The sequence below is a fragment of the Hippocampus zosterae genome, chromosome 12, assembly GCF_025434085.1.
Source record: "Hippocampus zosterae strain Florida chromosome 12, ASM2543408v3, whole genome shotgun sequence".
NCBI classification, from domain to species: Eukaryota; Metazoa; Chordata; class Actinopteri; order Syngnathiformes; family Syngnathidae; genus Hippocampus; species Hippocampus zosterae.
This window is the reverse complement of record NC_067462.1, coordinates 9,109,994-9,122,193: the sequence shown is the minus strand read 5'-3', so window position 1 is coordinate 9,122,193 and position 12,200 is coordinate 9,109,994. Positions and strand designations below refer to the sequence as shown.

General features: G+C 39.1%; 1 protein-coding gene across 1 annotated transcript; it reads left to right on the top strand.

The window, feature by feature from the left end:
* The first annotated feature begins 2,545 nt into the window (after positions 1 to 2,545).
* Positions 2,546 to 10,941, top strand: chaf1b (chromatin assembly factor 1, subunit B). The gene is made up of 14 exons (XM_052082756.1): positions 2,546 to 2,638; positions 2,872 to 3,019; positions 4,238 to 4,370; positions 5,457 to 5,577; positions 5,735 to 5,838; positions 5,923 to 6,019; positions 6,106 to 6,190; positions 6,320 to 6,413; positions 6,512 to 6,581; positions 7,053 to 7,144; positions 7,240 to 7,399; positions 7,984 to 8,547; positions 10,077 to 10,159; positions 10,568 to 10,941. The coding sequence occupies exons 2-14, from the start codon at positions 2,894 to 2,896 to the stop codon at positions 10,669 to 10,671; spliced, it is 1,833 nt and encodes a 610-aa protein (XP_051938716.1). The 5' UTR covers positions 2,546 to 2,638; positions 2,872 to 2,893; the 3' UTR covers positions 10,672 to 10,941.
* The last annotated feature ends 1,259 nt before the right edge of the window (positions 10,942 to 12,200 follow it).

The window sequence follows — 12,200 nt, the reverse complement described above, 5'->3', positions numbered from 1 at the left end:
GAGCACTACTAGTCGCGTATTTATGTTATTATTTATGTGGTTACGGTTATCGCTTTGATCACCGCTTTTGATATTGTACATGTTGTTTTCCTGTTCGCAATGCATTGTGGTCCACATTAACCTGTTGAGTGTCTTGTCCAAGTGCATTGTGGGGAATATTGAGTGCCCTGCACTTACTCCTCCCTGGACGTTCAAACACCCCCACAAAATGGCGTGACTGGTCACTGACCCCATAATAGTGATGAAAGGGAACAGAGTGCACATTGGAACACAACCCTAGTGTGCCACATTTAAAATAAAAATGTCTACGGAGATAAAATAATAAAATGATTAAATAGAAGTCTTAATGCCTACCTCATAATTTTACCTTTATCATATTACGAGAAGGTGTGTAATATTACGTAGATAAATGCCGTACCTTAACTGTATACCGTTATTTTTTTCTCCTCTACTTATTTTATTGAATATATGGATATATTCCAAGACGAGGAAACGTGCAGATATAGGGCACGGTAATTTTGGTACAGACGTGTTCAGGAAAAATTATAATTTAACAAATGTTTATTGTAGTAAATGCTGAGTGTTTGTGCGTTCGCAGTTGTTTTGAATTTTCATAACATTTCCTTTGAACTTTTATTTGTTTTTCGTCTGCATCTAGTATAAATTTTGTAAAAACATTTTATCGACAGACCAATGGACGAACAGTCCATTCCTCTTCAGATCCAAGTGTTCGACATGGAAGAAAGAGGCTAAAGTCTGACATCCTTTCAGCATCTGGTATGGAAAACGTGTTGATGTGAGTGGATGAGAGATTGTTCGAATATCAGTCAAATAACGGAAGCGAGGCACACGCCAGCTGATTAACATCCTAAGAATATTTTTAAAGGGGGTTTCACGAGTCATTTACACAGAGTAGTTTGTTGTTGAAACAATGTTCACCCAGTCCGGGTTGAGCTGGCACCTTCATTGGTCCAGACAAAACAAAAACAAAGCACCCCAAGAACAGTGATCTTAGGCCATGCCACATGAAACAGCACAATCGACATGTAATATATGTATTTTTTCATAGACTTGAGTCATTGTTTGAATGTGTACTTTGACCAGAGTCGTTTTTTTTCACAAGCAATTGCACTTCTACAGTAAGTACATAATGTTAGTACTTCTCCCCTCTCTGTTGGTGTCCCCTGTTATAATAAAATTGGGGAGGGGAAAAAAAGAACATCTTTAACACAACCTCCATCAAAGGACAATCACTCAGGATAAAATTTTATAGACATCTGTTAATGTTGACTGACTTTGATCAGAAGGGAGCAATTGGGATCAAAATTGGATTGATTATTGGTATGTGTGCATAAAGGACCATTTTTCTCACCAGCCTGCAGCGACTCTACTTGTAGCTGGGTTCCGGTTACTGTATTATAGATGTATTCTCCTTGTCAGACCCCAAAAGGTATAATGATTTTTTTTCTGATTGATTATTGTTTTCATTACTGCATAAGTATCTATGTCTGTAATAAATTTGCATCTTACTTTTACTGTGATGACTCGCAACTAAAAGAATTGCTTCTGTTTATTTCCATGACATAATGAGCAATGTGTATCAATCTGTTACACAAATGTGCTATTCAGTCAATTTTAACATTTGGCGATTATGGTGTTCTATTTTTCTGATGAATTTAGCAGATTTTTTTCTGTAACATATTTGATACTATTATTTAAAATGTTTTCTATTTTTTTATGAGAAACCATATGAAAAATGTCCTGCAATTTTAGTTTGGCATGTGTGATGTATTGCTTATTGGGTTAAACTACAGTTGTGCCTTGAAATAACAACAAAAATAAATGTTACACCACAAGCAAATGACTTGTCTGATGTGATATGCTGTAAAAATGCCATCCATTCATCTATTTTCTACCGGATTTCTCAGAATTAGAGTCACAGGTGAGCTGTAGTCTATTACAGCTGACTTTGAGCAAAAAGGGGGGGGGGGGCATTTAGACAGGCATTATTTCATGCTCACATTCACACTGACAATTTCGAGGAGTACAGTGTAATTCTCAACCAATGTCCTGGGGCACACGAGTGTGCCGTGGCTCATGAGAGCTCTTAATGTCTGCAAAATTATCAAGTTTCACACAACTGTCAAAAAAATATTCATTTATAACAAATAAACACAGATGGAAAAAAACACTCAAGGCAAGAGAGAACATGTAAAAATCATACAGGCAGGCCAAGATTCTAACCCCCAACCTCAAATCTGTGAGGCAGACAGTATTATCACTCGGTCACTGTTTGTAAAGTCATTTAATGTTTCCAAACAATCATATCGCTCTTGGTAAGTTTAATGAGACTAAATATGTACTTTAACTAAGATAAACCAAAACAGGAACCTTTTAATTTCAGATTTTGTCTGCAGCACCCATGAAGCATTAGTGTGGTTCGCCTGCAAATTTAATTTATACATTCGTAATTTATACACCAAATGATTAGTATACAGTACACTGTACTCTATATTAATTACAACACAGCCTTTTCCGCTTTTTTGTCCAATCATTGACGAGCACTGGACCGGAAGTTTTGAACAAGCCTAAACGCGGGAAGTCGCTCAGCTTCTTCTTCAGCCGGACGACAGCGAAGGTAAAAACACTCTGCCGAGTAACCCAATGAAAACGTTGTTTTTATTCATTTTAATGCTCGTATGCAAATCGTTATAACAACGTAAATCCATTTCATGTCTTAGTCCAATGTAAAGTATCGAATGTTGAGCTACATTTCTCGCCCAAGTGGCCGTCGAATTTGAATAGCCGTTTGTCGTCTTTTTAAAACCGTAATGAATGATAGAAACGACACTAAAATGGCTTCCCTCGAAGGTCGGCGTTGGATTGAAACGAGATGAAGGTTGTGACATGTGAGATCGCCTGGCACAACAAGGAGCCAGTGTACAGTCTGGACTTCCAACACAGCTCCGATGGACGCACTCATCGTTTGGCCACAGCTGGTGTGGACACCACAGTCAGGGTGAGTATCGATATCTCGTGATTTCCCCCAGAAAAATCCGATTTGGATTGAACCCCCTCCCCTTTTTTCTTTCTAGGAAAGGCTAATTATATTGAACGTATAACTTTTTTGCTTCTGCCATTTTCTTTATTTCCCTTAACACGAACTATTTTTTGTCCGTCATCAGCTTCCATACATACAGCAGAAGTTAATGTGGTGTTCTTGAAGAATAATGATTGATTTCTCACGCAAAACGTCACTTTTCTTGGGGAAAAAAAGGATGTTCACACATTACTCATTTAGATAACATTTAAAATTCTTCAGCAGTTTAACAGCAATAAGATGTCAAACTACACAAATGGAAATGTAAAGCTCTTTTCACCTTGCTTTTTTTGCTTTCTGCATTTGCTGAAGTAGCAGGGCACAAGTTTGTCCATATATGGCTCTACTTGCTAATTTACTAGACAAGGAAAAGCCTGGGACTTCTTTCCTCTAGTTTGGATGTTAAGTAGTTGAAACGGAAAATGCTAAAATGATACAGTCATACAGCTTTTGGCCAACCTGGTGTATTTGGTGTGGTGGACTATGGAGATCTGTTTATTGCTGTGTCTAGTTCACCCATGTCATGTTAAGTCTTTTTTCTTGTGTAGCAATTAAACACCGACTCTGCCGTCCATATAGAACATTTTTCAGTTCAGCTGCGTTTGCATTCATGTCAACACAGTCGAGTTTTACATGTGAGACAAGATAACCTTTACAAAATATTTGTGGCAGGAAGTAAATACCTTGGGTTAAAAGTTTTCACTGAGTTAATATAGCTCTACTTTTCGACACGGTCTTTGAGAATGTCCAGTAAGTATGACTCTGTGATTTCCTTCCTCTGGGCATACAAAGAAACAAGGTGAAAAGGATTTGGCTAATATTTCTTAATGGGAATTAATGTTTCAGGCCACTTAAAAAAAAGTTAGTACAGGGCCATAAAAGTCCTTAATTACCGCAAACAAACTGCCAATTTGGCAACACCGACTGTGCATTTGATAAAGGCTTCGCCTTGCCGATGGTGTTAGTGGAAGCAAAAACAAGTTTTGAACTACATAATCTGCAAAAAAGAATAGTACCAGCAAATAAACTTACATTAATTGTTCAAATGTAATCAATTAATCACACTTGAGCTTTATAGAAAACATCTGCTGCAAATTTATGTGGGCATTCATTCCTTTTTATGTCATGTTCGTGCAGTTGTGGAGAGTCGACATGGGCCCAGATGGAAAGGCGGAGGTAGAGTTTCTGTCTAACCTGGCCAGACACACAAAGGCTGTCAATGTGGTGCGCTTTAGCCCCAGTGGCGAGCATCTTGCCTCAGGAGGAGATGGTATGTCTAACACATGACTATACACGTGTTACACATGTCTAACCTGGCCAGACACACAAAGGCTGTCAATGTGGTGCGCTTTAGCCCCAGTGGCGAGCATCTTGCCTCAGGAGGAGATGGTATGTCTAACACATGACTATACACGTGTTACACATGACTATAAAACAATTTATTAATGCTCTCTACTGTATGTCCACCAATGTAATAAATATCCAATGCAAGAAGTGCATCAGAAATTCTACTTTTGCATTATGGAGGCTGTAAATTTCCCCAGTGTGGGACAAATAAAGGATATCTTATCTTTATCTTATTGACAATACCCCATTTACTTTTTTGAAGTGATTATTTTTTGGCTCCGGTGTATGTGAATATGTCTATATAATAAGCACCTCCCCGTGGAAGGCCATGTGCTCCCATCGTCACTATTACAGATATCCATGTAATAATCACCGGGGATGTACAGTGACATCTGTTAGATTCTGGTGTGGGCTGTTCCATCTGCGCTACAGTGACTCAAATGGCACGCGTTATAATACATTGACTCCCTTTTTTGATTCTACCCACATGTTATGATTAAGAAATGGCAAAGACTTCTTGAAGAGATGCTAATCTGCTTCTCGACCATTGTCAAGCTGCCCTTGAGCCAGTTTGAGTAACAATTACAAAATTTACACAAAGAGTGGGCCTGCTTTTCATGAATGGATCAACCGTCAAGAATGAATCATTGTAATTGTTCGACATGAAATCTTCAACAACACTCTTTACAAATAAAACAACTTATTAATGCTCTCTAAGCATTAAGAACAACAGGAAAATGGTAAATATTCCACATCGAGGTAGCTGGTTCCGACCTTCCACAAGACAATATTGGATCTGATTAGATTTTTTTTGTGTCAAACAATTCTGTCTTGTTTTTATTTGTTGATGAAAAGTGTCAAGACCTGGTTTCTATCAATGTACATTTTTATTAGTTTTCGTACTCGTCCGGAAAAATAAGCTTGTCGGCAAAAATTAAATCAGCATTGCTCACAACAGAAGTGCTATTGTGTTAGCATATGACCTCAATCCATTTGTTGTTTGTTTCAGATGCAGCCATTCTGCTGTGGAAACTTAATGATAACAAGGAGCCGGAACAGGCACCAGTGTTCCAGGAGGAAGAAGAAGCTAAGCTAAACAAAGAGAGCTGGTCTGTCATCAAGACTTTGAGGTACAAAACCACTATAATGGCATTCATTTCCAGCAAAGCAGAAAGTACTGCTTTGTCTGCATTTTAACTTCCAAAATAATTTGTAAAGACCATGGCGTTACTGTATGTCAGTTTGGTCATAACGCAGTCCACTTAGATCTGTGCACTGTGTTTTTAGGGGCCACATTGAGGATGTTTATGACATCTGCTGGACCCGCGATGGGAACTGCATGGTGTCTGGTTCTGTAGACAACACGGCCATCATGTGGGACATCAACAAAGGTTTGCTGAGGGAACATCCAAACAAGTGAACATGTGTCCTAAAATTAATTGCCTTCATGTCGTCTGCCAATTTTTATCTTTCAGGACAGAAAATGTGCATACTGAATGACCATAAAAGCTACGTGCAGGGTGTGACCTGGGATCCATTGGGGCAGTATGTTGCCACTCTCAGTTGTGACAGGTACCCATTATTACCCAGAAAGGCTTTAAAGGATTGGTCCATTTAATTGACAGTTGTGTATATGTTTTGATATTCGTCCTTTTTAGAGTAATGCGTATATACAACACGAACACAAAGAAGAAAGCCTTCTGTGTAAGCAAAATGAGCTCGGGCTCACCTGCAGACGGAGAGGTTAGTACACACATTTTAATCACACGTGAACTTTGTCACAATTATCCATAGAAGTATTATTTGGTTACTTACCTATTTAAATTATGTTAGGTAAATTTACTTAACCTTTTGTTGTTTATAAATTTGCAGGTCAAGCAGCACCGCCTCTTCCATGACGACAGTATGAGGTCTTTCTTCCGACGTCTTTCCTTCACGCCAGATGGCTCGTTCTTACTCGCTCCAGGTACTTGTGCAGCGTGTTCTTGGGAAATTGTCAGTGTTTATTTTAGGGGATTTGAGGTGTCAACTGAATCTTACTGTCCTGTCCTCACTTCTTCTCAGCTGGATGCGTGGAGGTTGGGGAGACCATCACAAATACTACCTACATCTTTTCCAGGAAGAGCCTTAAAAGGTGAAATGCACCGTATTATATATCTTGTGGATGCTGTTTGCTCCCTAATATTGTTCTAGCAGATCTCTGAGACCATGACAGAGCAAGTGCATCTATACAGAAACTAGATTACACACAGGTCAACTCTATTTATCATCATCAGTTGTTTACAAAGTAGGGCTACATTGGATTATTCAGAAATCATTAGGGAACTTCTGGGGTCAGTCTGCACTGTGAGGAAAATGGGTGAATAATTTTGCACACCCTATATTTCTGTTGTTTGCCTGTTAAAAAAATAAAATAAAATGTCATATACATTTCTTTCCACTTCACGATTGTTCCCACTTGGTGTTTCATTCTTCACTAAAGAATCAAATTTTACATCAGTTTGAAGCCTAAAATGTGGTAAAAGCTAAAAAAAAGAATCAAGGAAGACAAATCTGCAAGGCACTGTATCTTATGTACTTGTGATTGAATTCATTTGTCTTTTAGGCCAGTGGCCCACTTGCCATGTCCAACTAAGGCCACACTGGCTGTGCGCTGTTGTCCAGTTTACTTTGAGTTGCGAAGCAAGAAGGCAGAAGGTAAGAACACTTCCCAGACTGTGGCTTCAAACTTTCATTTACAGTCTCCCATTTTGTCTCCTAAATATTTCTCTATTGCCACGTTTCTCTATTAGACGGTACGACCGAGCCCCTTCCTAATCTTTTCAAGCTGCCATACCGCATGGTGTTTGCAGTGGCCTCCGAGGACTCTATTTTCCTGTATGACACGCAGCAGGCTCTTCCGTTTGGCCTGGTGTCCAACATTCATTACCACACACTCAGTGACCTCACATGGTAATGGAACGATCTTTTCCATAATAATCCAAACGAAATCATATGATACGACATATTTAGTTAAACTGGACTTGAAGTGCACGGAGCTATTTGTTTCATATTCTACCATAAAATGATACTGCTTGCCTCAAAGTTGTGAGGTCCAGGTTCTCAATTAAACATTTGATGTTCAGTGCCTAAAAAACTTTCACAAGCTCACTTTGAGAACATTGTAATGAACTGAACGAAACAAAACTAAATCCATTGTAACAAATGGCTCACCGCTGCTTCCAGCGTCTTACAGGAAGTCACTCCCATAATTGTTTCTACATGAGAGCTCTCAGGAGTAAGGTGCATAGTGCTGAATTATTAAATCAGTTCATAAGGGATGAAAGGACAGCATTGTTTTGGCAAAATATGTGTTGTTGTAAATAAGGCTGGGAGGTTATGGAAGAAATATTCAAGATTATTTTGATTGAAATTGAAATCATGATTGATAATGATATTGAAATCACGATTATGACCGAGTGGAGGACTTCCACAAAACCGTCCATTTGTGATCCAAGAGTACTGTAATTTTATCAATTGTTTGCATCTTGTCTTAGGTCTCGAGATGGTTCCTTCCTGGCAGTGTCCTCCACAGATGGCTACTGCTCCTTCCTGTCCTTCTCATCGGGAGAGCTAGGAACTCCACTGAAGGAGCCTCCCACTCTGGAAGTGTTCACCCCTACCAGCGCTGCTGAGAAAAAGGGCAAAAAGACTCCAGCAGCCCGAACTTCATCCCCCGTGTCCCAGCCGTCAAGCTCTGCTTCCACTCCCACGTCCCACGTCACCCCAGGCCGAGAAGGCAGCTCCTCTGTCAGGACCCCAGATGAGAAAAAGACAAAATCCAAGCCTCAGCCTCGAAAGATCACCCTTAACACACTGGAGGCGTGGGGGAAGCCCACCACTCCAAAAGGCATGCCTCCCTCTACCTCTCAGACGCCAACGTCCGCAAGTACCAGTGCACCGTCAACTCCTCAACCTGGCATCAACCCGCTCACACCCAGCTCCTCGAAGAAGGTCGTCCGCCTCACCCCGCTCACTCCCACTACACCCAAAGTCCTCAACAGCACCAACTTGCCCACTACTCCGAAAAGGGCCATAGCATCTAAAGGACCCACTCCAAGGTAAAAACAAAAGAAAATTATAATAATATTTTAAAATAGAGGAGTTCCTCTCAGACTCATTTACAGCCATGAAAAGTTTTTTTTAAATGCTGCAAATAGCCTCAATCTTAATCCGTATTATTGCATTTTATGACATGACGTACCCCAGCACAATCTAATGAGATTTAATGTAGGATCTGCATCATCATAAAGATACGGCAGACCTCTGCCAAAACCAAACTAATAACTCTTAAAATGATAGGGTGCCATGTTCATGTTGGTCTCATCTGAATCAGGGAGGAGTATAAGAATGGTGATGGCACTTTCTTTTTTGTTTTGACAACAAAAATTAATTCCTTTGATTCTCGCATTCAGTGGTTTTTCACTTGTGACACCCCTTTATAAAGTTTCACTTGTGTATTTTTATGTAAGTTTTGGACATGGATAGTACTGTAGAGCATCACACTAAGAGATGTTTCTATGACTTTGTCCTCGTGTCACGAAAGAAATGAACCAAAATATTTGACAGAGCTTTCAGTCTGATGTCATAAAGTTCTGCAAACAACAACCATAGTAATGAAACGATGTAATTTGAATGACCTCTCTGGCCATTTTCAATTAATAAATACGATGATACTAGTGCAGCGTGTTATACCGGAGACAAATTCCTTGTGTGTTCTACATACTTGGCCAATAAAGATGATTCTGATTCTGATTCTGATAAATTTGTAATATGATCTTTGGAAAGGTTGAATCTTTTACGCTTTCGTCCTGAATCTCATTAAACTGTGTGAAAAGGAACAAATCGAATATGGTGAGAATTATTTTGATAGAACTATAGCATAAAATTATTATTATACACCATGGCACTGGTGTGACCCACACTGCCAATGTACTGAAGAAAATATCTACAGATTGCAACCGCCTCCCCCCAATATTGAAGGAAATAAAGTTAATCAGATTACCCTGATATTTGCTGGTTACGGTACAAAATGCATGCAAAGGTTGAGAAGCTTCTAGAAGTCTACGGGCCTCTAAAAGAGATTGACTACTTACTCCTGGTGTTTTGATCATCAGTTCCGCGCAAGTATTAAATTGGGTTACTGGTGGCTCGGAATAAACATTTGAGTATTCCATAATTTATTTTGCTCTACATTGAAGCGTCTCCATTCAGGATGTGACTTAAAATTCTCACTCTGTGCATAAATACACCTGGAAGGGATTGTAAATGTATGAAATGGCAATCTGTGTTATAAAAATAGAGAGACTTGACAAGAGATGCTTTGTTTTGGTTGTTGTAAGCGCTCTGCTTTGAACAAAGCCTTGTCTGGTTTTAGGGTGTTCGTTGGACCCCCTGTTGATTGCTAAATAATCACTCTGGCTCCTCAGACAATGGAGTCTGCCAGCTTTGTATTTAAACATGTAACTTGAAGCTGGTCTTTCTCAGCTGACTTTAGCTAGTTTTACAACTAGACAGTGAGTAAGTGAACAAAACGATGAATAACATGAATGGACCTTCTGCAACTAACTTATTTTCTCTTTGTTTCCAGGCGGGTTTCTTTGACTCCTATTGGCTCACAAACAACCAGTCTGCTCTTCAGCTCTCCAGCGTCTACTGAGAAAGCTAAACATGGTCAGTCTGTTACAGTATGTCGTATCTAGCAATATTTAAATCGTGGTTCTTCCTTTGCACATCATTCATCCCTCCACAAAGTTTCACTGAAATCAGAAAAATAGCACAAGTACAAATAGTACCTTGGTTTATCACAATGGCGTAAGAATGCGTCTAACCTACACACATACACACTCTGGGCTTGTTTTGTTTTTTTCGGCAGAGAAATGTTATCATAAAAATATTTAAGACAATCTTGACTTTACTACTATATTCCTGTTGGTTAGTGACAGCCTACGATATAGAAATTCAGCTCACCGTGATAGTAACTGACTGAAATTTGACAGCCCCTTTAAGGTTTAATAACTGATCAAACTGACTTGTTGAACAGCATTGTCTAACATCTTTTCCTTTGCCTTCTTCCTCCAGGACGCCCATCTCCCCCCACCGATCCCCTTTGCCAGCCCCCAGAGTCTAAGCGGCCCAAAGTGGATGACGATGTTACCGCAACAAGCACCATCATTCAGCCTTAGTGTGACCATGATATAAGTATGACTGTGAGACTGACGTCATGATCACATCATCTGGTGTGAAATACCGCAATGCTATTGTGATTGAGAGGGTAACGTCTTCACGCATGATGCACTCAAACTCATAAATGCTTTGTGTGAATAAATTATAGACTGTTATCATATAATTAGCTGTTCTGTGATGTCTTAAATTAGTACATAGCATTTTGATCTTTCAATTCTTAATACTGTAAGTAATAAACTTGCAATAATAAAATGGCACTTGAAGATTTAGTGCTGTGCGAACGAATTTTTAATATGCTGTATTTCCTGAGTCTTATTTTGCTGATCGGGTTTGGCGCATGAGGTTTGAACTCTCCAATTATCCACTCGGTAGTAAAAAGGCTTAATGTATAATACTTATTTTCTTTCAGAGCAAAGCTAAACCAGATCTAATTTTTGTCTAAGTCTGCTGCAGTAATGCCCTTTAGCTATTCATTATGTATTGTACTTGCACTCAAAAGTTGTGGGTAAATGGTGCCTATCCGAGCTGACTTTTGAGTGAGAGGTGGGGTACACCCTGGGACTGGTCGCTAGTCTTTCACAGGGCATATTCAGAAAAACAACCATTTACGCCTATGGGCTATTGTCATCCGTTCACCTAAAATGCATGTTTTGGCATGCGGGTGAAGGCACATATCAAACTCATACGTAAATAGGAATGCTTTAGGTAAGTTTTGAATTCTAAACCTCACAACCGTGAGAGCAGTTGTGCTTACCACTAGTCTGATGTTCTGCCAATCGTTTAATTCCTTCAATTATTTTTTTCTTAAGATGTGAATGTTCTTGGTGTGCTTGTGGGCATGTGGTAAATGACAAGATGAGCAAATGAGGGCAAATCATCTCTTTACTCCACACAAAAGTGTCAGTTTACACAGAAATCAGGAAGCTTCTCTCAACCCTTTCATATGTTTAAACCCAGAAACGTCATCTCCGTATCCTCTCTAAAAGGTACAAGATCCTGGTGAATGTTTCATAATTTAGTAATATTTAATTTAGTAATTTTCCACATAACTATTCACAATCAATACAATGTAAATTAAATACTAGTGCTGTTTGTGTGTTTTTAAACCTCAAATGATGCACGTGATATTCAATGTAAGATGTTCTGCAGTACGGTAACAGTAAAATGTTTGTGTACTGATACTTTACACAAGAATAAATCGATATTAATAGGCATGCAGTTGGTGATTACTCGACGTTTATTGTAAAAATAAAGTTGAATAACTAACAGTCAAGACAAAGTCATTTAGATGCATTTCAGTCATGAAGTGATTATGAAAATATTTAAGTTCCGAGAGTTTCTCAACCCTAAATAAACATCACTGAAATATACTGTATGCAGCACTGTGCTGTGAAAACAATGTGTCAGATTAAATTAAGCTTTTTTCGTAAATCACCCACTTGATATTAATATTGGTCAACCTAACCATGTTCCTCAAGGGGTATGGAAACTACAGATTGACATATCGGTCAGCCAATTGTAATCGAGT

What these genes read in the sequence shown, in the direction of transcription:
- chaf1b (XM_052082756.1), top strand. Translation starts at nt 2,894, where the DNA reads ATGAAGGTTGTGACATGTGAGATCGCCTGGCACAACAAGGAGCCAGTG. An exon ending in GCCACTCTCAGTTGTGACAG is followed by an intron (nt 6,020 to 6,105) that starts GTACCCATTATT and finishes CGTCCTTTTTAG; the next exon opens with AGTAATGCGTATATACAACA. An exon ending in GCTCACCTGCAGACGGAGAG is followed by an intron (nt 6,191 to 6,319) that starts GTTAGTACACAC and finishes ATAAATTTGCAG; the next exon opens with GTCAAGCAGCACCGCCTCTT.